This window comes from Vigna unguiculata, chromosome 3, assembly GCF_004118075.2.
Source record: "Vigna unguiculata cultivar IT97K-499-35 chromosome 3, ASM411807v1, whole genome shotgun sequence".
Taxonomy (NCBI): Eukaryota; Viridiplantae; Streptophyta; class Magnoliopsida; order Fabales; family Fabaceae; genus Vigna; species Vigna unguiculata.
Genome location: NC_040281.1, coordinates 35,206,788 through 35,226,959, shown reverse-complemented (window position 1 = coordinate 35,226,959; position 20,172 = coordinate 35,206,788). Strand labels below are relative to the sequence as shown.

General features: G+C 32.8%; 1 protein-coding gene across 1 annotated transcript; it reads left to right on the top strand.

Annotated features, from left to right (window-relative positions):
* Positions 1-10,127: 10,127 nt before the first annotated feature.
* On the top strand, positions 10,128-11,908 carry LOC114177522 (pectate lyase-like). Its single transcript, XM_028062897.1, has 2 exons — positions 10,128-10,515; positions 10,603-11,908. Exons 1-2 carry the CDS (start codon positions 10,292-10,294, stop codon positions 11,726-11,728), a joined length of 1,350 nt encoding a protein of 449 aa, XP_027918698.1. The 5' UTR covers positions 10,128-10,291; the 3' UTR covers positions 11,729-11,908.
* Positions 11,909-20,172: the final 8,264 nt, after the last annotated feature.

Sequence of the window (20,172 nt, the reverse complement as noted above, 5' to 3'; positions counted from 1 at the left end):
TTTCTAGTCTTATCATCATATTTTCTTGTATATTATCCCAAATGATATAATTGTTTGTTTTTGTGTCTTTCTTTATGTTTGAGTGTGACCACGATCTTCTATATTGCACATCAAAATTAAAAGACCAATACTCTTTTGTCACACATTATATATATTAAAAGCAAACCAAACCAATTCATAATTTGTTCTTGACATTTACAATATTTCTTCATGTGTAGCCATGTAATTGATTTTATAATTTGAGAAGTGGACAATGATATAAAATTATATGAAGAATATCATAGAAAAATAATACCCAATCCTTCACTTTTGTATGCTTATAATGTTAGGAACAAGACAATAAATGAAAGAATAAAGGAAAAAAAAATAGATACAAAGAATTTAACGTGGTTCGACGTACAATGTGTATGTCTACGACCACGACTACACTATGAAGTATTTTTATTTTTGGTGTATCTCAAGCTTTACGTAAGGTCTCTTATATAATAAAGTAGAGAACCACATCTCACAATTCGAAGTGATGTGAGACTAAATCAAGCACCATAATACTAACAATTCTCCCACTGGGGTTTGATTTACATTACCACCTAGTGTAGTGCCTTCATCATCAATTTTCTCGAAGGCCAGTTGAGGCAATGCAAAGCCTCAACTTAGTTGTTGTGACAGTCTTGGTCAACATATCAGTTGGATTCTCTGCACCTAGAATCTTTAACAAAAACAAGTCTCTATCATTTATCAAGTTTATGATAAAATGGTACTTTAATTCAATGTGTTTGCATCGGGAATGAAGAATTGAATTTTTAGCAAGACAAATGGCACTTTGACTGTCACTGAACAACGGAGAGTCATCTTGCTGTTTTCCTAATTCTTTTAGAAGGTTCTTCAACCATATCATCTCCTTCACTGCTTCTGAGATAACTACATACTCAGCTTCAGTGGTTGAAAGGGAGACTCTTCCTTGAAGTTTGGACTTCTAACTGATAGCTGTACCACCCAACGTAAAAATGTAACCTGTTGTGCTCTTTCTACCATCCAAATCACCTCCCAAATCTGCATCAGAAAACCCTTGTAAAGTCAGATTACTTTTTCTAAAAGACAAATACATCTTTGATGTGCCCTTCAAATATCTCAATATCCACTTCACGCTTTCCCAATGCTCCTTTCTGGGATTTGATAGAAACCTGCTCACAACTCCCACTGCATGTGCTATATCAGGTTTGATGCAAACCATAACATACATCAAGCTTCCTACTGCAGATGCATATGGCACTTTAGACATGTGACTTTCTTCTTCCTCTGTCTGAGAAGATTGCCTTTTTGAGAACTTTAAGTGAGTTCCCAAAGGTGTATTCCTAATTTTAGCATTTCTAACATTAAACCTGCTAAGTAATTTTTCTATATATTTTTCCCAAGATAAGTTCAGAATACCTTCAGATCTATCCCTAGAGATTCTCATTTCTAACATTAAACCTGCTAAGTAATTTTTCTATATATTTCTGACAATTGTTTCTTCAACTTGTCAATTTCTGCCATATTAGCACCAACAATCAACATGTCGTCAACATACAAGGCAAGAATGATATAGCTGTTAACATATTTCTTCACGTAACAACAATGATCTTCTTCACATATGTGAAATCCTCAGTTTCTCATAAACTCATTAAACTTCTTGTACCATTGTCTCGGTGCTTGTTTCAATCCATACAAACTTTTATGAAGCTTTCATACAAAATTCTCTTTGCCTTGTACTTCAAAACCTTTTGGTTGTGCCATAAAGATTTCTTCCTCAAGATCTCCATGTAGGAATGCAATTTTCACATCTAACTGCTCCAGATGAAGATTTTCTGCAGCTACTATACTAAAGATAACTCTAATGGCAGTCATCTTGACAACATGAGAGAAAATTTATGTGAAGTCAATTCCTTGTCTTTGTTGGAACCCTTTCACTACGAGTCTAGCCTTATATCATTTGCTGCCATCTGGTTCTTCATTTAACCGATAGACCCACCTGTTTTGCAAAACGTTCTTTCCTTCTGGAAGCTTGGTTAAAGACCATGTCTTATTCTTTTGAAGAAACTTTATCTCATCTTCCATTGCTAGCTCCCACTTAATAGATTCATCTCCCTGCACAGTCTCAACAAAATGCTCTAGCTCACCAGCATCAGTCAACAACAAGTAATGTAATGAAGGAGAATACCTTTGTGGTGCTATAATTGTTCTGCTAGACCTTCTAGTTGGCAACTCAGGAGTTACTGACTCTACTATGTGTTCAGGTTCTGACCTATACTCTTACTCAGGCTCTGACTCAAGCTTTATTTCTGTATTCTACCTTCTGTTGACTACATCACTTTCTGAAATTTCTTTTAATGATACTTGCTCTGGCCTTCTATTTGCATTTGCAAATTCTGCAGTCATGTCTTTATAGAACATGTTTCATTAAAAGTAACATTTCTACTTCTGATAATTTTCTTGTTTTGGTCATCTCAAAACCTATAGCCATACATGTCAGATCCATAACCAATGAAATAACATTGTTTTGCCTTAGGGTCCAGTTTATCTCTACTATTAGAGTTCAAAAAAATATATGAAGCACAACCCAAAACTTTCAGATGTGAAAGGTTTACCTCATTTCCAGACCATACTTCTTCAGGTAACTGATAGCCTAAAGGAACTGATGGTCCTATAGGCTGCTATGCTTATTGCGTCTGCCCAAAAAATCTTGGGTAGTCCTGACTGGATTCTCATACATCTTGCTCTCTCATTCAAGGTTCTGTTCATTCTTTCTGCCATACCATTTTGCTCTGGTGTTCCTGGAACTGTCTTGATCATTCTGATCCCGTTCTCTGAATAAAACTCCTTGAATTGACTACTGTCATATTCTCCACCATTATCAGACTTCAAACATTTAATCTTTAAACATGTTTGAGTCTCAACCTCCTTTTTCCATCTTTTAAACACAGAAAACACATCAGATTTATTTTTAAGAAAATAAATCCATACCTTTCTCGTAGAGTCATCAATGAAGGTTACGTAATACTGTGAACCTCCAAGGGATTTCACTAGAGTTGGCCCCCAAACATCTGTATGCATTAGTTCTAGTCTTTCAACTTTAAACGACTTACTTGTTTTGGAGAAGCTAACCTTTTTCTGCTTTCCAAAGATACAATATTCGCAAGGTCCAACGTCAACATGCTTCAAGTTAGGTATTTTACCTTTTAAGACCATGAGCTTCATTCCTTTCTCACTCAAGTGCCCAAGCCTCTGATGCCACAAAGAGGATTTGTTGCCAACTTCGGCAACTGATATCATATCCTCATCTGCAATCATGTAAAGAGATCCGTGCTTCTTTCCATGAGCAACAACTGTAACTTAAAATAAATAATTAAATAAAACAAAAATAAATACCTCATTTGTTATTAATCCATTTTCCAAACACGTAGAAAATTTCAAAACTTTAAAGCCCATGATACGATAGTTCATAGTCAAAATATCCAGAATTCACATTTACAAATTTAAAACCAAAATAAAAAAAATAATTCAAATCACAAGAAAATTTAATAATAATCTTTGTAAAATCCCCCTGTATGCTGATCTCTCACTCCGCCACTAAGCATCTCTTGGCTCACCTGAAACATTATCTGTCCCTGGATAACAAGTTACCCGATCATCGCCACACACACACGGATAGGGTGAGCTATGCACATAATCATAATTAAATATGAAATAATTCCCAGCCAATAAATAATTATTTATTTATTTCCAAAAACACCCACTTTTCCCCACTCAACCAATATGAGTTCATGCATGTATTCTAAAATCTTGGGATTTCATGTGCTTCCACGACCCTCCTCGCTCGTGGTCCAACCTACAAGCCTATCCCGCTTGTAGTCCTGCTTCACGGACTCCCTCGTCCGTCATCCGAACTCCTCGGTCGGACCTGGACCGCATACCCGCCTTTCCTACTATGAACTCCCTCGCTCATAGCATTCTCAAGTTGAGCATGAAATGAACTCCCTCGCTCATTCATCCCAAAAGGAGTACCTCCGGTGAACTAATTGTCCACATTCCGCATACTGTCCACCCATCACGAACTCCTCATTCGCGACTTATTCCAAGCATATCCCAAAATCCGATGTACTTAGTCCTTCAAGCCTAAACATCACCAACACAAGCATAAAATCCCTAAAATTTAGGAACAACAAACAAACCAGCTCAAAATAGCTCACACAAACATAGATAATGCATCATTCTTGCTTAACCCAGGGGTCTTCGCCCAGGCTAAACCATCAACCTCGCTTAAGCCAACCCACCTTGCCTGAGCGAGTGTGCAATAGTGGCTGTACCACTTCATCTCGCTTAGGCGAGCTCTTTTCGCCTGAGCGAGACCTTAAGTCGCTCAACACACAAAGCTCCTCGCCTGGACGAGGATTCAACAGAAAAAAACACCAAGTCTCATCGCGACCTCGCTTAGGCGAGCCATTCTTGCCTAAGCGAGTGTATCTGTCGCTCAACACTCCAAAACTTCTCGCCTGGGCGAGAAGTCGTGCTCAAAACGTCCAGGTTTCCTCGCGACCTCGTTTAGGCGAGCCAATCTCGCCTGAGCGAGAGAACGTGTCGCTCAACCCCTAACTTGGTCACCTGAGCGAAAAGCTCGAACCAAAACCCTGAACAAGCATCTGCAACTCTTGTCTAGGCGAGAGAGACTCGCTTGGGCAAAACTTGCAGAGTTTCGCCATTGTTCATGCACCAAAAACACCAAAACCAGACCAAAACGCAATTCACACATTACCAAGCATAAGATAATGGTCAGCAACCATCAGAACATGTTATTTCATCCATTCAAAATACCCCAATTCGAGATTGAATCATCTCTAATCATTCCATACCAAAACCCTCATTCTCAAACCAAATAAAGCATAAAAAGGTTTTGCAACCAACTAAAACCAAGCCAATTCTTAAACACAGGACACAAAATCCAGAATTCTTACAATACAAATTTCTATTGAGATTATAATGACATAGAACCATACACAAATCATGTAATTTACACATGCAAAGGACAACTCCCATAACCTGAAGTTCTTGATTAAAAATTAAGAAGAAAATAATGCTTCTCCTCAAGCCTTCTCCCAATTCACCTCTTGTGCACCCAAAACTTGCCACTCCTAATCCAACTTTCGTTCTCCTTTTAAGCCAAAACAGACCAAATGCAGAAAACCCTTCTTTCTCCCAGATTTTTCCTTTTATAGGTCTCCTAATGTTGGTCTAAAAAGATAAAAACGAAAATTGGGCTTTATTATGGGTTTAATGCCTATTCAATGGTAATTACAAGGTGGTTTTTCAGACCTTCCTGGCCGGGTTCTCTCTACCTTTTCACATTCATTCCAAGCTAAATTTGGCAAAAATAAAGGTTATTTCCTGTCTATCAAGGTTTGAACCCGTAACCTTCCACTCATAAGACCAAAGCACAAACACTATGCCAATTCATATTTAGTGATAACAATTATAATCCTATAATTATGATATCACTCACTATTCACAAATATATTAACAAAATGATAATAAATCAAATAACACATAATAGACATACATAAGACTTGAACCCAAGTCCTCTCAACATAATCAAGTACTCTCAACCACTTAAGCTAGCACTTTTCACATCGTATCAAACAATATTTAATGCCATAAAGGTTCTTCCTACCCGCATTTATGAATTAATTAATTAATTTTTACGGATCTTACAACAACAAGATTACCTTTCATTACCTTCCAATGTCCATCTCCGAAGGTGGTGTAATGCCCTTCATCATCCAACTGCCCTATAGATATTAAGTTTTTCTTTAAGGCAGGAATATGTCTGACATTATTCAAAGTCCACACACTTCCATTAGAGGTTCTGATATTGATATCACCTCTTCCAATAATATCAAGAGATTTTCCATCTGCAAGGTAGACCTTCCCAAACTTTCCTGGAACATAGTTAGATAATAATTATGTAAATCTTTTTCCTAAATCTTTTCCTGGAACGTAGGCATACACATTGTACGCCGAACCACGTTAAATTCTCTATGTCTATTTTTCTCTCTTTTATTCTTTTCTTTATTGCCTTGTTCCTAACAATTGGTATCAAGAGCCATTTTTCTTAGTATGCTCTGTTGTTGCAGCATTGTTTGATCTTCCACATAAGAAAATATTTGGTTTCTTTTTCTTCTTGGGAATCTCAGTTTAAAGAAGTAGTGAGAGCTTTGGTCAAAAGCAGCATGAGCTTTGGTCAAAAGCAACAGGAGCTTTGGTCAAAGGCAGCAGGAGCTTTCGTCAAAAGCAACAAGAGCAATGACATTGGAAGAAAGGAAGGTGAGGATTGAGAAGTTTGATGGCAATGACTTTGGGTTCTAGAAGATGCAGATAGAGGACTACCTGTATCAGAAGAAGTTGTATCTACCCTTAATAGGGTAGAAGCCAACCGACATGGAGCAGCCAGAATGGGATTTGTTAGATCGGCAAACACTCGGTGTGATCCGGTTGACGTTCATTAAACATCATGAACGAGAACACAATCGTAGGTTTGATGAAGGCGTTGTCAAATATGTATGAAAAGCCATCTGCAACCAATAAAGTGTATTTGATTCGCAGGCTAGTCAACCTAAAAATGGGTGAAGGTAACTCGATTACTAATCATATTAGTGAGTTTAATACAATTATTACGTAGTTGACATCAGTGCAGATAACATTTGATGATGAGGTTAAAGCATTTATCATCTCTTCTGGAAAGTTGGAGTGCAACTATTACTGTAGTTAGTAATTCTGCAAGTAATAATAAGTTGAAGCTTGATAACATTCGTGATTTGATCTTAAGCAAAGATGTTCGCAGGAAAAGTTCATGGGAATCTTCCAGTTCTAGTTCTGGTTCAACATTGAGTACTAAAACTAGAGGAAGAAGTAGCCAGAAAGGTCGTAATCAAGGCTGAGGCAGATCAAAGTCTAGAGGGAGATCACAACCAAAATTCTGGAATGATATCACTTGTTGGAATTGTCAGAAAAGGGGTCACTTTACAAATCAATGTAGGGCTTCAAGGAAGAACAACAACAAGATGCAAGATGATGATCAATCAGCAAATGCAGCAACTGATGAAATTGAAGATGCACTATTATGTAGTCTAGATAGTTTTATTGACTCATGGATTATGGACTCAAGTGCGTCATTCCATACTACACCTTCCTTAGAATTATTATCTATTTTTCTCTCCTTTATTCTTTCCTTTATTACCTTGTTCCTAACATATAATGAATGTCATTGGACAAATGCACTAGTCAGAAAATGAGAAGTTTGCTTTTTAGATTTGTTTCTAATCCATGCCTAGACTTTTAACTAAATAGTTCCTAATATTTTCTCTCGATAAATTATGACAATCTTAAACAATACATTATTTCTATGTTTCCATATGTATTTTGTTATTTTCATCCACATAGTTTTTCAAATAATGTTTCCATTAGTATTCATCCCATACACGTAAAATCGGTGGAAGTGTTATGTGATGAGTTATGCTAAACTTTTGTAAGACCTAACCACTTACTACATAAGTTCCAAGCTGAGTTGGACACCTAACAATTAAAACAAAAGTTGGATAATTTCATCTTGTTCTTTGAAGAGCACACATGCTTTACACGATACCACTATTCTCTTATATTCAAGGTTATGTCGGGTTGCAATTCTGTTCATGCCTATTCTCTATATGAAGTGTTTTACATTAGAGATCGTATTTGTTCTATGTAATAATTGAAAAAATTTGTCATTTTCTTCTATGATATTATTTTGCAATATTTTGTACACAAATTTGTGTATACATCCATGTCTTCTCCTTTCCATTTTTATATTCAAAGTCTTGACCCTTTGATAAAATACTTTCAAATTAATTACAATAATAGAATAAATCTGGTAAGAGACTACTAAATACTAATCTTATTTATATACACCAGTGAAGATTTGAAAGAATGATGATATATAAAAACTTCATTTTTTTATATTTAATATCTATCCAGCACTAACCAAATAATGTTTTCATTATAAAATATAAAATAATTTTAGATAAATCAATTAGAAAAATAAAAAATAATAATTTTTTATTAAGTATTAAAATGGTGTAGAAAAATTGGAAGATGTATATATACATTCTTCCAATTTGAAATTTCGTGTCTACTTAAAAGTTCGAGGTTAATTTTATACGTAGTAAAGTATATATATAATTTGTTTTATAAAAGTGTAATTTAAGTTGGAATGCTATTGGTTTTAAAAACTGTAATCGAAGTTTGAGGTTAAATAAAAAACTATAGTAATTTAATTTTTTTAGAGAATAGATACATAGAAAAAATGTACAGTTAAATTAGTTAAGTTAATTACAAATTTTATCATTTCACCAATCATATTTTTAAATATGATTTTTCATTTGATTTTTTTCATTCATAAGTTTATAACTCTTACAAGTTATACTATGCTAAATTTTTAACCAAATGATGATTTGCAAAAGAAGGCGACATGTCGTTTAGCTATTATTATTATTATTATTATTATTATTATTATTATTATTATTTTGATTTTGATTTCATAATTTTATTTTGATTTTTTTATTTATTTTGCTGAATTTAATACCACACTTAGTAAAAATATTTATTCAAATTCCTTGATTTTTTAAAACACGACAATATAATCCCTTTCCATTTAATTTATAATAAAATCGCCAATAAACAAATATTAACCATTTTAATTTACACTTAATAGAATTATAATCATTGCATAGTGATAATTTATAACACTAACAATGAACTTTCAAGGTAGAAAAAGTTTCACTGTGTTGTATTGGCAAAGTTTGAAGGATTTGAGTGAACTCTAAAATAATTTTGTTGATTTATTAGAATTGAGAAGTTTGATTAAATTTTTTTATCAATAAAGAGATCATGTTGAACAAAATAAATAAATAATTATATGAAAAAGGTATACTGTTTTACAAAATGAAATTATTTTTGATGTTATTTTTTTCTTTCATACATGTTATCTTTAGATATTAAAATTTAAAGAATAGGTAAATTTACGAAAAAGTGAAAATTTTCACTAGTAAGATATTTGGAAAACAAACTTAAACAATAAATTCATAAAATGATTGAATGATAAAATGTGCATAAACGTGATAGTCAATGAAAATTTTATAAAAGCACCCACGAAAAAGAGTAGTGTAAAGAAAATTTTTATGGTGATGTGTCCACCAATTTTCACTAAACATAGGCTCAAAATTGTTTTCTTAAATCTTAACTATAATTCTTAAAAAAAATCTAACTATAATATACTGTTTCTCACTTCTTTATTAAACAACATTATATTGGGAATGTTAATAATCCAAACAAACAAACAAACTCTTTTTAACACTTGCATACTATAAAGCTGATAAGTCCAGAAGAAAAATTATTCATGGATACCAAAAAAGTGTATTAACACCTACTATATACACATTTAGAGACAGAATAAAAAAAATGATAAATTTATAAGTAAGAAGAACGATTTAAAAAGAAAAATATGAGTGTGTAATAAATGTAAAAGTGAAAATGTATGTGTATCATGGTTTAATCCATTAAGAAGAGTTTGGTAATGGATTTCCAACATCATTTTTTTAAAAAAATTCAAATAATTATAAAAGCACCCACGAAAAAAAAATAGTGTAAAGAAAATTTATATGGTGAGTGTGTAATAAATGTAAATAAAGTGAAATGTATGTGTATCATGGTTTAATCCATTAAGAAGAGTTTGGTAATTTTTTTTTAAATTCAAATAATTATAACTTACTGAAATATATAAAACATCTAATTCAGACTATTTCCCATGCCCATTTTAGAGTGAAATGAAGATGGATCACTCATTTTTTTTTTCTTCATGAAAAATAGGAAATTGCAACAAGTGGTTGTGCATATCTGTAACACCTAAGAGAATTTGTTAATGGGTTACCCTTTCTTTCAGCCTTGTATGTCTCTAGCAACACCCAAATTTGGCTTTTGAATCGCAGTTTTCAATGTTGCTATCTCTACCATGCACATATAAATACGCCCTTTTACATCCCATATTAACCTTCATCATTCCTCTTTATTCAGTTCCAAATAAGAAGGGTTCTTTATTTTCTTCTGTGTTGGCCGAGGTTAGGTTCCACCGGAATAAGACCTTGGCCACGTAAGTGAAAAAAAAAAAATAGGAAAAAAAACACTAGATATATATATATATATAGATATCTATATATATATATATATCTATATGGCGATCGGAAAGAAGCTTTTTGTTATTCTGTTTTCTCTGGCAGTGTTAATCCCTACCCTGAACGCCAATTCCTTGGAGAAAGATGGGTATTGGAAGAGCCATTCGAACGAGTTTGATACATACTGGCAGACAAGAGCAGAAGAGGCTGCAAAGGACAATAAAGCAGCATACTTTAAAGATCCATATTCAGTCTCCGGAAACTTCACTTCCTCAGTTAGCGAGTAAGCTTTTCTCATACCTTATTAACTCTTTCCATATCCTTTCTTAACAGTTTCTGAATTGTGTACTCTTTTTTTTTGACAAAACAGGCTTATAATTGGGAAGGATAAGCGAAGGAACTTGAAGGGAAAGAAAAATCATGACGGTCCATGCATGGCGACCAACCCCATTGACAGGTGCTGGAGGTGTGACCCCAACTGGGCGGACAACAGGATGAAGCTTGCAGATTGTGTTCAGGGCTTTGGAAGAAACACTGTGGGAGGAAAGGGTGGTAAATATTACGTGGTAACAGATTCTTCAGATGAAAACATGGTTGACCTAAAGCCAGGAACTCTCCGGCATGCGGTTACACGTGACGGCCCATTGTGGATCATCTTCGAACGCAGCATGGTGATCACCCTGAAGCAGGAGCTCATCATGACCAGCAACAAGACCATTGATGGAAGAGGCGTCGATGTGTACATTTCCGGCGGTGCTGGCTTCACCCTCCAGTCCATCAACAACGTCATCATCCATGGAATTAAGGTCTACGACATTTCTGCTCATGGTGGTGGGATGATCAGAGATTCTGAGACCCATTACGGGTTCAGGACTCAGAGTGATGGAGATGGCATTTCCATCTTTGGTTCTAGCAACATCTGGGTGGATCATGTCTCGATGAGAAACTGCTACGATGGACTTATCGATGTAATCATGGGATCCACCGCCATTACGATTTCCAACAGCCATTTCACCGACCACAACGAGGCGATGCTGTTCGGTGCCAGCGACGGCTACGACCTTGATAAGATCATGCAGGTGACCCTGGCATTCAACCACTTCGGGAAGAGATTGATTCAGAGGATGCCGAGATGCAGACATGGTTTCTTCCATGTGGTTAACAACGATTACACTCACTGGGAAATGTATGCGATTGGTGGGAGCAAGAACCCTACCATCATCAGCGAGGGTAACAGATTCATTGGCCCTGACGACATTAATGCTAAGCAGATCACAAAGAGAGAATACTCTCCCGAGAGCGTGTGGTCAGCATGGCAGTGGAGATCAATTAACGATGAGTACATGAACGGAGCATATTTCGTTCAATCTGGGCCTGAGCTTGTTAACAGGCCATTCTCAAGGTTCGACATGATCAAAGCCAAGCCAGGAACTTACGTCGCAAGGCTTACACGCTATGCTGGAAGCCTTAAGTGCAGAGAGGGTAAACCTTGCTAATTCATTTTCCCATTAACTATTCTTTATATGCTTCTCTGCTTTCCACCACTACAACGATGCCAAACTATATTAACAAGAGATCAGAGAAGGCAATGCGTCTATATATATAAACACGTGTATGCCATATATATGTTGTTGAAAAAGGATGATTTATTCATTTCATTTTTGTTCTATTATCAAGCTTTGCCTACCATCTCTTCTCATTTTTGTATTTATCGTTTCACACATATATAAATTATCCATTTTCGTTTATCTTTTCCTTTTCTCTTCCTCTCTCTCTCCTTTTATATTCTACAAGACACAATGGATAAGAAATGATAAGACATTAAAAACTCCACTGATTTTAAAGAAACTTTTCTATTTTAGCTTCTTTAGATGCAAAACAAAAAATAAAAGTAAAGTAAAAAAAAAAATCCTTTTTAATGATATTGGAGACCAATTAAATGCTCGATGTTATAATTAATATATGTTCAAGGACAAATTTAAATTAGGCTTAATTATTTTCAAGTTTTCATAGATTTCAAATCACATTCTTTAAATGTCATTAAATGTCGTCACATATTATTACATAATATTTTTTGTTATAAAAGACTGTGATGATGCGAGTATTTTCAAAATTTACTATATTCTATATTTAACGAAAATTATTTTTATCTTTAATTAAAATTATAAATTTAAAAATTATAAAAAATATAAATTATAAAAATATTAAATATATAAATATATAATTTTGAATTATAAAATTATAAAAAATTAAAATTAAAATACAATTTGATAATTTTATATTTTTACAGTAATATAATTATATAATTTTATATTATATATTTTACAATTTCGTAGTTATGAAATTATATATTTTCATATTTTTAAAATTTTAAAATTTATTAATTTTTTTATTTTTTAGTTTTTTAATTTTTAATTCTATAATTTTTTATTTCAGAATTTTATAATTACATATTTTATATTTTTTTAATTTTGTATATTTTTAATTTTAAAATTTAATAATTTTAAATAAAATTAAAAATAATTAAAATATTTCGGAATAAGTTCTCGTCATCACGATCTTTTGTAACAAAATATTACGTGTCGAGATTTAAGGAGGATGACAATGCAAAATAACTACCATATCCTTCACAATATCTGTGCCAAATTCACGAACCCCATTTCTCACTGTTTGTCTTCGCACAAAGGTAGTTCTTGCTTCACTTTTCATCTTTTTTTTTTTCTTTTTGATTTTGTTCTCTTAGGTTCAATATTGCCCTTTTTGTCACTTTCTTCATGAGAATATTTTTAGTTAGGGTTTATAAGGTGGTATTATGGACGACGCAAATGTGGACGACAATTCACTTTCGTTTATTGGGTGGGTTTCATTCTTGGAGCGGTGGATTGTTTTGATATCGGAGGTAAAGTTTCATCCTTTATCCAATTTTGATTTGGAGTGATTTATTTTCAATTGTGTTTAGGGCTTTTTATTGGAATCCTTTGTTGTGGTGTGGTTGGTGTTAATCAAAGTATCATTGGATGAGGTTATTATTGGTAGGGTATATTGTTCTTATAGGACCAAGTTGTACTTCACAAATCTCCTGTGTTGCTATAGTACCCGGGTTGTTGGCTTGACGTTTCCTTACTCCGGTGAAGCTTCGATGATGGTGCATGTGTGCCTGTAAAAGACACTCTGATGCTTAAGTTAGCATTAGTGATATTAGAGACTCATAGAATATTTTAATGCGTAATGAATACATAAAACACTGTGCTATTTATACCTTTTTACTTGTGCGTCCTACTTGAAATGAGCCTTTGGGCCCAAAATACCTCTTTTGTTGCTCTGGATCTGGTAAAAATGGGTGAGATTACTATAATGACCTTTAATACTTTGGTGGACAACTTGTGGATTGGTTGGACCAGTTACCACGTACTTTTGGGGGATGTTTTGAGTATTCAGTACCCGGTAAACGACCATGCGAAGTTCGAAGGATGGGTACTTTATGCTAGGTGATCTATTGGGTAAATAGGGTTGGTTTATTTATTAACCATGGAGTTTCATAGTGTACAATATGTGGCTTTGTGGAACGTTGATGGTCGCGTGCTGATGGATGTTTACTGCGTACCAAGGGGTTCGAGGTTCCTTAATACAAAGTAAGTGGCCTTAGGTGCTGATGTCCGCTTACTGTATACTGAGCGGTTCCTTAGTACAAAGTAAGCAGCTTTGGGTGCTGATGACTGCTTACTATGTACTAAGGGGTTCCTTAGTACAAGGTAAGCGACTTAGTGTGTGTTGATGGCCGCTTATTGTGTACTAAGAGGTTCCTTAGTATAAAGTAAGCAGATTTGGGTGTTGATGGTCACTTATTATGTACTATAGAGTAAGCGGCTTTGGGTGTTGATGGTCGCTTACTATGTACTAATGGGTTCCTTAGTACAGGGTAAACAACTTAGTGTGTGCTGATGGTTGCTTATTATGTAATAAGGGGTTCCTTAGTATAGAGTAAGCGACTTAGCGAGTGCTAGTGACAACTTACTATGTGATGAGGTATCCCTTAGTAGAGAGTAAACATCGTGGTGGGCTCCTTAGGGTTGTGTATTGTCTATATTTGCACCTAGTTCATGGTGTGGTTAGGACATATATGACTTTTTTATGGAACGTTCACCTATTAACACTGTAGCATGAACTCAAAGCATTTAGGGAACTCTTTTATGTGTGTGAGTTTTGCATGACCAAAATATGCGCAACGAATTTGTGCTACATAGTTTGATGTTGATATTCTTAGACGTTGATGGAGTTGTATATTTACATTTTTTTGCAATGGTCACAAATGTTAAATGTATATATACAAGTTTTTCAGATGGATTGAACAAAAATCATATATTAGATGTATGAAAAAAGTTGCACTGTGTTTAGAGAGAAATAAAATTACTCCATTTAGAAAAATGAAATTAAATTGAACAAAAATAACGAATATGTGGACTAAAATAAATATAAAATATTGATTTTGGCATGTGACACACTGTTGAGATGATACATGGACATTTTTTCAAAAATTAAAAAGAACTAAAAAATTAAAAAAATCAAAAACTGACATGTATCGGTCACGGTTCATTACTGTTAAAAAAACCTAAATTAAACAAAATTGATAAAAATTTGAACTTGATTAAAAAAAATACTAGGACTAACCTTTTTCCAATCTTTCGGTTTTCTTATTCAACATTATCATAAAAGAATATATTGATGTAGTTATGAATTTGTGTTAAGACTTTGGCAAGTGTACCAAGTCGCGCAAGTAGTAACCGATAAGACCGGGATATCGTTTCCCAAGAGACTCGTGTATACTAAATTATTATGTAATTAGTGACTAATTTAAACTAATGAATAAATTCATAATTTGGGTTTTTGTATGCAAGAAAGTAAATATTTCATAAATAAGTAAAATTGAACTTGGATATTTGAAGACTCTAGAAAATGGTAAAGACTAGAGATGCAATGGATTGATATTGTTGGAGTTAGACTTCACCTACTTCGCCCTCATGTATATTAAGCAATAAAACTCTTCTCCATTAATTACTAATGTCAACCCACAAGTCTACTCAAACCCTAATCCCTTAGTTGAATGAGCCTAGGTTTCCTTATTTAGAGTCAATTCCTTGAATCCCTAAATAAACAAACCCGCTTTACAAATTAGGGTTTAAGACAACTAATGGGTTAAGTTCCATTCCTAGATACAAGTTTCATTAGGTATCTTGTTCCAATTCTAGGTTTCAAGAGATATTTTCCAATACCTAATGACCCAAATATCATGCAATGAATGGGTAAAACAAAGAAAGCTTTAAATACATAAACAAAGATACTAGCAATCAATAGAAGAAGCATATATATATATATATATATATATATATATATATATATATATATATATATATATATATATATATATATATATATATATATATATATATATATATATATATATATATATATATATATATATATATATATATATATATATATATATATATTCAAAACATTCAAAAATACATGAAAGTTCAGTGGCTACATCTAACCCCAATAAAAATGGGTTTAGCTCTCCATTGTCATGGAGAGCTCAAGCTTACAAAATGGAAATGGAAGAGGGAAGAGACACAAAGAGGAAAATGGAGTTGTTCCCATAAGCCCTAGCAGACCTCCAAGCGCTCCAAGACGTGTTGCTCGAGCTCCAAAGTGTCCAAGATACGTTTCCCCTCGTGAAAACAGAAGAAAAAGGGCCACTTGACACATCAGCGAAAACTAGCGCCTTGCGGAAGCCTCTCATCGCCAGGCGCTAGCCATCAAACAAGAGCCAAATCTTCTCGCTACCGCCCGGCAGTGTCCAAGTACCGCCAGGCGATGACCAGCAGCGGCGCCTGGTTAGTGCTAGTCTGACGTTTGGCGTTGACGGTATTTGTCGCCTAGCGCTGCCTTTGTGTCGCTAGGCGCTTCCTGTTGACATTTTTGTACTTCTCCTTGCTGTTCCGGGTTACTCATTTGTCTAGACTCTTGGAACAAAGCTTCCAATCTATAATTAGACATAAAAAATGGGGATTAGTGGTATATTTAGATCAATGTAACCCAAAATATATTTATTTACAAAAATAAGATAAATTTGAGGATTAAGTAGGTTAAAAGTTTTGGAAGAGATGATTTTGCTATGAAAATGTAGCTTGGATAATGATAAAAATTAACATTATCAATTTGTTAAATTCAAAAATTGTAAAAAAAATTAGTTTGAAATAAATCACAAATAATTGGTCATATAAGTACGTGCAACGGACTAACCTAGTACTTTTTATTTTATTTTCACTATTTTAAATATTAATAATAATGTTTTTATGGAATTGATTAATTTTATATATTATATTTTTGAATTAGAATAATATAAATTAAAATAATAAAAATACCAAAAATATATATATATATATATATATATATATATATATATATATATATATATATATATATATATATAATGTAAAACCCATTTCTTTTAAAAACTAGAATCCCGTTTGGCTAAGTTTTAAACAAAACACAAGACCTCTCTTTCTCTCTACGCCAACCTCACTCTCCCTTCCATTCTATCATAATGTTTCAGTGGAATAATTTTTTATGATCTTATTAACAATGAACCAGCTATATATACATATTACAATAATTATATTTACGAGAACAAAATATATACATATCAATTAACAAAAAAACCATTTCTATAAACATGCTAAATGAATCTCCTGATTAGTTGTGATTTATCAATCAAATCTCATTCTGGATTGACACCGTATCAACGTGAATATTGTGCTGATATATTCCATATTTATTCTGCCTCTAATATTGATATATTCCATATGTATTCTACCTCCAATACTGATATATTTTCATATATATTCTGCTTCCAATACATTCCATCTTGATTCTTCCTTTTTTTCCTCTTTTGGTCTTTATCTCCTCTTGAATCAAAGGTTAGTTTTTGGTTTGTGGTGGAATCCTCTTCAAATCCATCCGAATAGTTTCCCTATCCATGTTGATTTGGGGGTTTACAATTTGAAAACCATCTTGGGGGTTCTTCGTTGTCCCAGTTTTGGTCTACGTTTAAGGTAAGGGATGCTAGGTTCTTCTTTTAGATTTTGAAATAAATTGTTTGTCCTGGTATTTGATTGCATCTTAATGTGTTGTTTTTTGGTTTGAAATTTTTGGTTTTTATATGCTGAAATTAGTGAAAATATGTTATTCTAGCTTAAGCAAGATCAGTCTCGCACAAGCGATAAAAATTTAGCTTAAGCGAGACAGAATGTCACTTTGCTCTATGTTCGAGTTGTCGTCCAAGCGAGAATTTCTAGCTTGAGAGAGAGCCTCTGTCGCTCAAGCGAGAATTTCTAGCTTAAGCGAGAGACTTCCAGCTCAAGCGAGAGACTTCTAGCTCAAGTGAGAGACTTCTAGCTCAAGTGAGAGACTTTGAGCTTAAGCGAGAGAAATCTAGCTTAAGAGAAATCCTTCTAGATCAACTAAATTTTTAGCTTGAGCGAGAGACTTCCAGCTCAAGCGAGAGACTTCTAGATTAAGCGAGAGACTTCTAGCTCAAGCGAGAGACTTCTAGCTCAAGCGAGAGACTTCTAGCTCAAGTGAGAGACTTCTAGCTCAAGTGAGAAACTTTGAGCTCAAACGAGAGAAATCTAGCTTAAGAGAGAGCCTTCTAGCTCAAGCGAGAGAAATCTAGCTTAAGCGAGAATGCTGCAAAATTTTAATTCCTTACTTTTAGACTGAGTTAATTTAAAAAATATGATGTATTTGAAGCTATGCATGCATAATATTGGTATTTTGAGACTTGACTTGGTATGCTTTTGTAAAACATGTGAATATGAAAATATGATTAAGGATGTATATGGTTGTGAATTGTGTCCTAAGGATGATGGTTTTCAAAGAATGAAAGTGGATCTTAATGGAATGGAATGAGAAAAGTTAATTTGAATGGCTTATTGTATAAGGGTTGTGCTTCTAAGGAAGAAATGAAAATCCTTGCTAGTAGAATGTTATGCATTGGCTATGGGTATGTGTTGGTCAAAAGCTATCTTATACTCCACTAGGTTTACAAACTCATATAGAATGTCGTGGCCTAGGTGATGAGAGTTGAAGGAGGTTCTTATGGCGGGATTAGGGGTAAGACCACTAATTTGGAGATGCCATAAGTAACTTACCCTGTCCAAAAGAAATTGATTCATGTTGGTTAGGCTAAGTGGAGCCAGGACCTTTGCAACAATCCACTTTTATGACAAGTGCATAACTTTTTATGTCTAAGTCAATGCATAGATTTGGATAATTGAGTTTAGAGAGTCTGAAATTGTATGTTTGGTATTTTATTTTATGAATGTTTGAAATATGATATTTTATGATGTAATAAGTTTAACTGTTATATGATTATTTCTTTTATAAACTAGCTTACCCTTGTACTCTGTGTCTTGTGTTATTTGTCTTTCTTTACGATGATCACCTATTCGGAGGAAGCAGATGAGGTTTTAGGTTTAGAGGCACCTCTAGAGGAAGAGGAACCACCAGTCAGGTTAGTGAAAGGTTTCTCGGAGTTGTAGTAAGTAGTTAACCTGTGTATAAAACTTAATTGATTTTAGTTGGTTTATATAAATGGTATATTTTTATAGTCTGAATTCTTAAAGGACTGTATTAATATACTTTTTATTCTGTTAATATGTCTTTGAATATTATTATGAAATGTCTTATTTTATTAGTTTTATATTAATAAAATGGAATGTTATATATATATATATATATATATATATTACACCTAATATTAATATATATATATATATATATATATATTAATATTAGGTGTAATAATTAATTCAATACTATTTATATAATAAGTTATTTAATATTTCAAATAAATTATTTGTAATAATATTTTATAGGTTTAATTAAATGTATTTTTTTAATATTTATAGAATAAGGAAAACAAATTCATATTCGTACATTAAATTGTAAAAGAAATATAAGAAATTAAACTAAAATTATTATAAAATAATATTTTATATAATATCCATAAATCAAATGAAAATTTTATATATTGTAAAAGTAATTTTTATAGATTTCATTTTATATGATAGTAAAATAAAACAATATATAAAATTAAAATAATTAAAAAATTAACAAAATATATAATTTTATATTTTAAAATTCAGTTTCTAAATTCATAAAAAATAAAAGATAACAATACAATAGTAATAGAAGATAAATATGAATGTCATTTTAAATTAATAAGTCATTCTATTAATTAAATGAGAAATATTATATATATATAAAATTTATCTATATGTTTTATTTTATATACGATTTTATAAAAATAGATAGCTTTACTTATATAATAAGTTGCGATAAAATATTTTTAGATTTTATTTATTTATTTTTTAATATGTACGGAATGAGAAAAATAATTCATTTTATTGCACTATATTGTAAAACATGATAAAAAGTTAAACTAAAAGTATTATAAAATAATATTTTAAATATTGGCAAACTAAAGATATTTTTTGGTGATTAAGGTAGCACAATCCAACCAGTAGTGGATCTTCAGCCAATATTTTGTGGTGTTCAAATTTTGGTTGAATTATTCTTTTGGTCCATTTTTTCGTTCAAAAATGTTAAGTTGGTCCTCTAGTGTTTTTTAGTCTCAATTTGGTTATGATTTTTAAAATTTGATGCAGTTTGATCTTTTTCGTTAAATTCCTTGAAGCGGAGTAAGAATTTTTCATTAAAATTGACATTAAGATTATGTTAATTACACCAATAAAGCAAATCATCCTTATTCACAACTTTAATTTTGATGAAAAAACAAGGTCCTATTCAAGAAATTTAATGAAAACAAATAACCAAATTGCATTATTTTTTAAAAAATCGAGACCGAATTAAGACT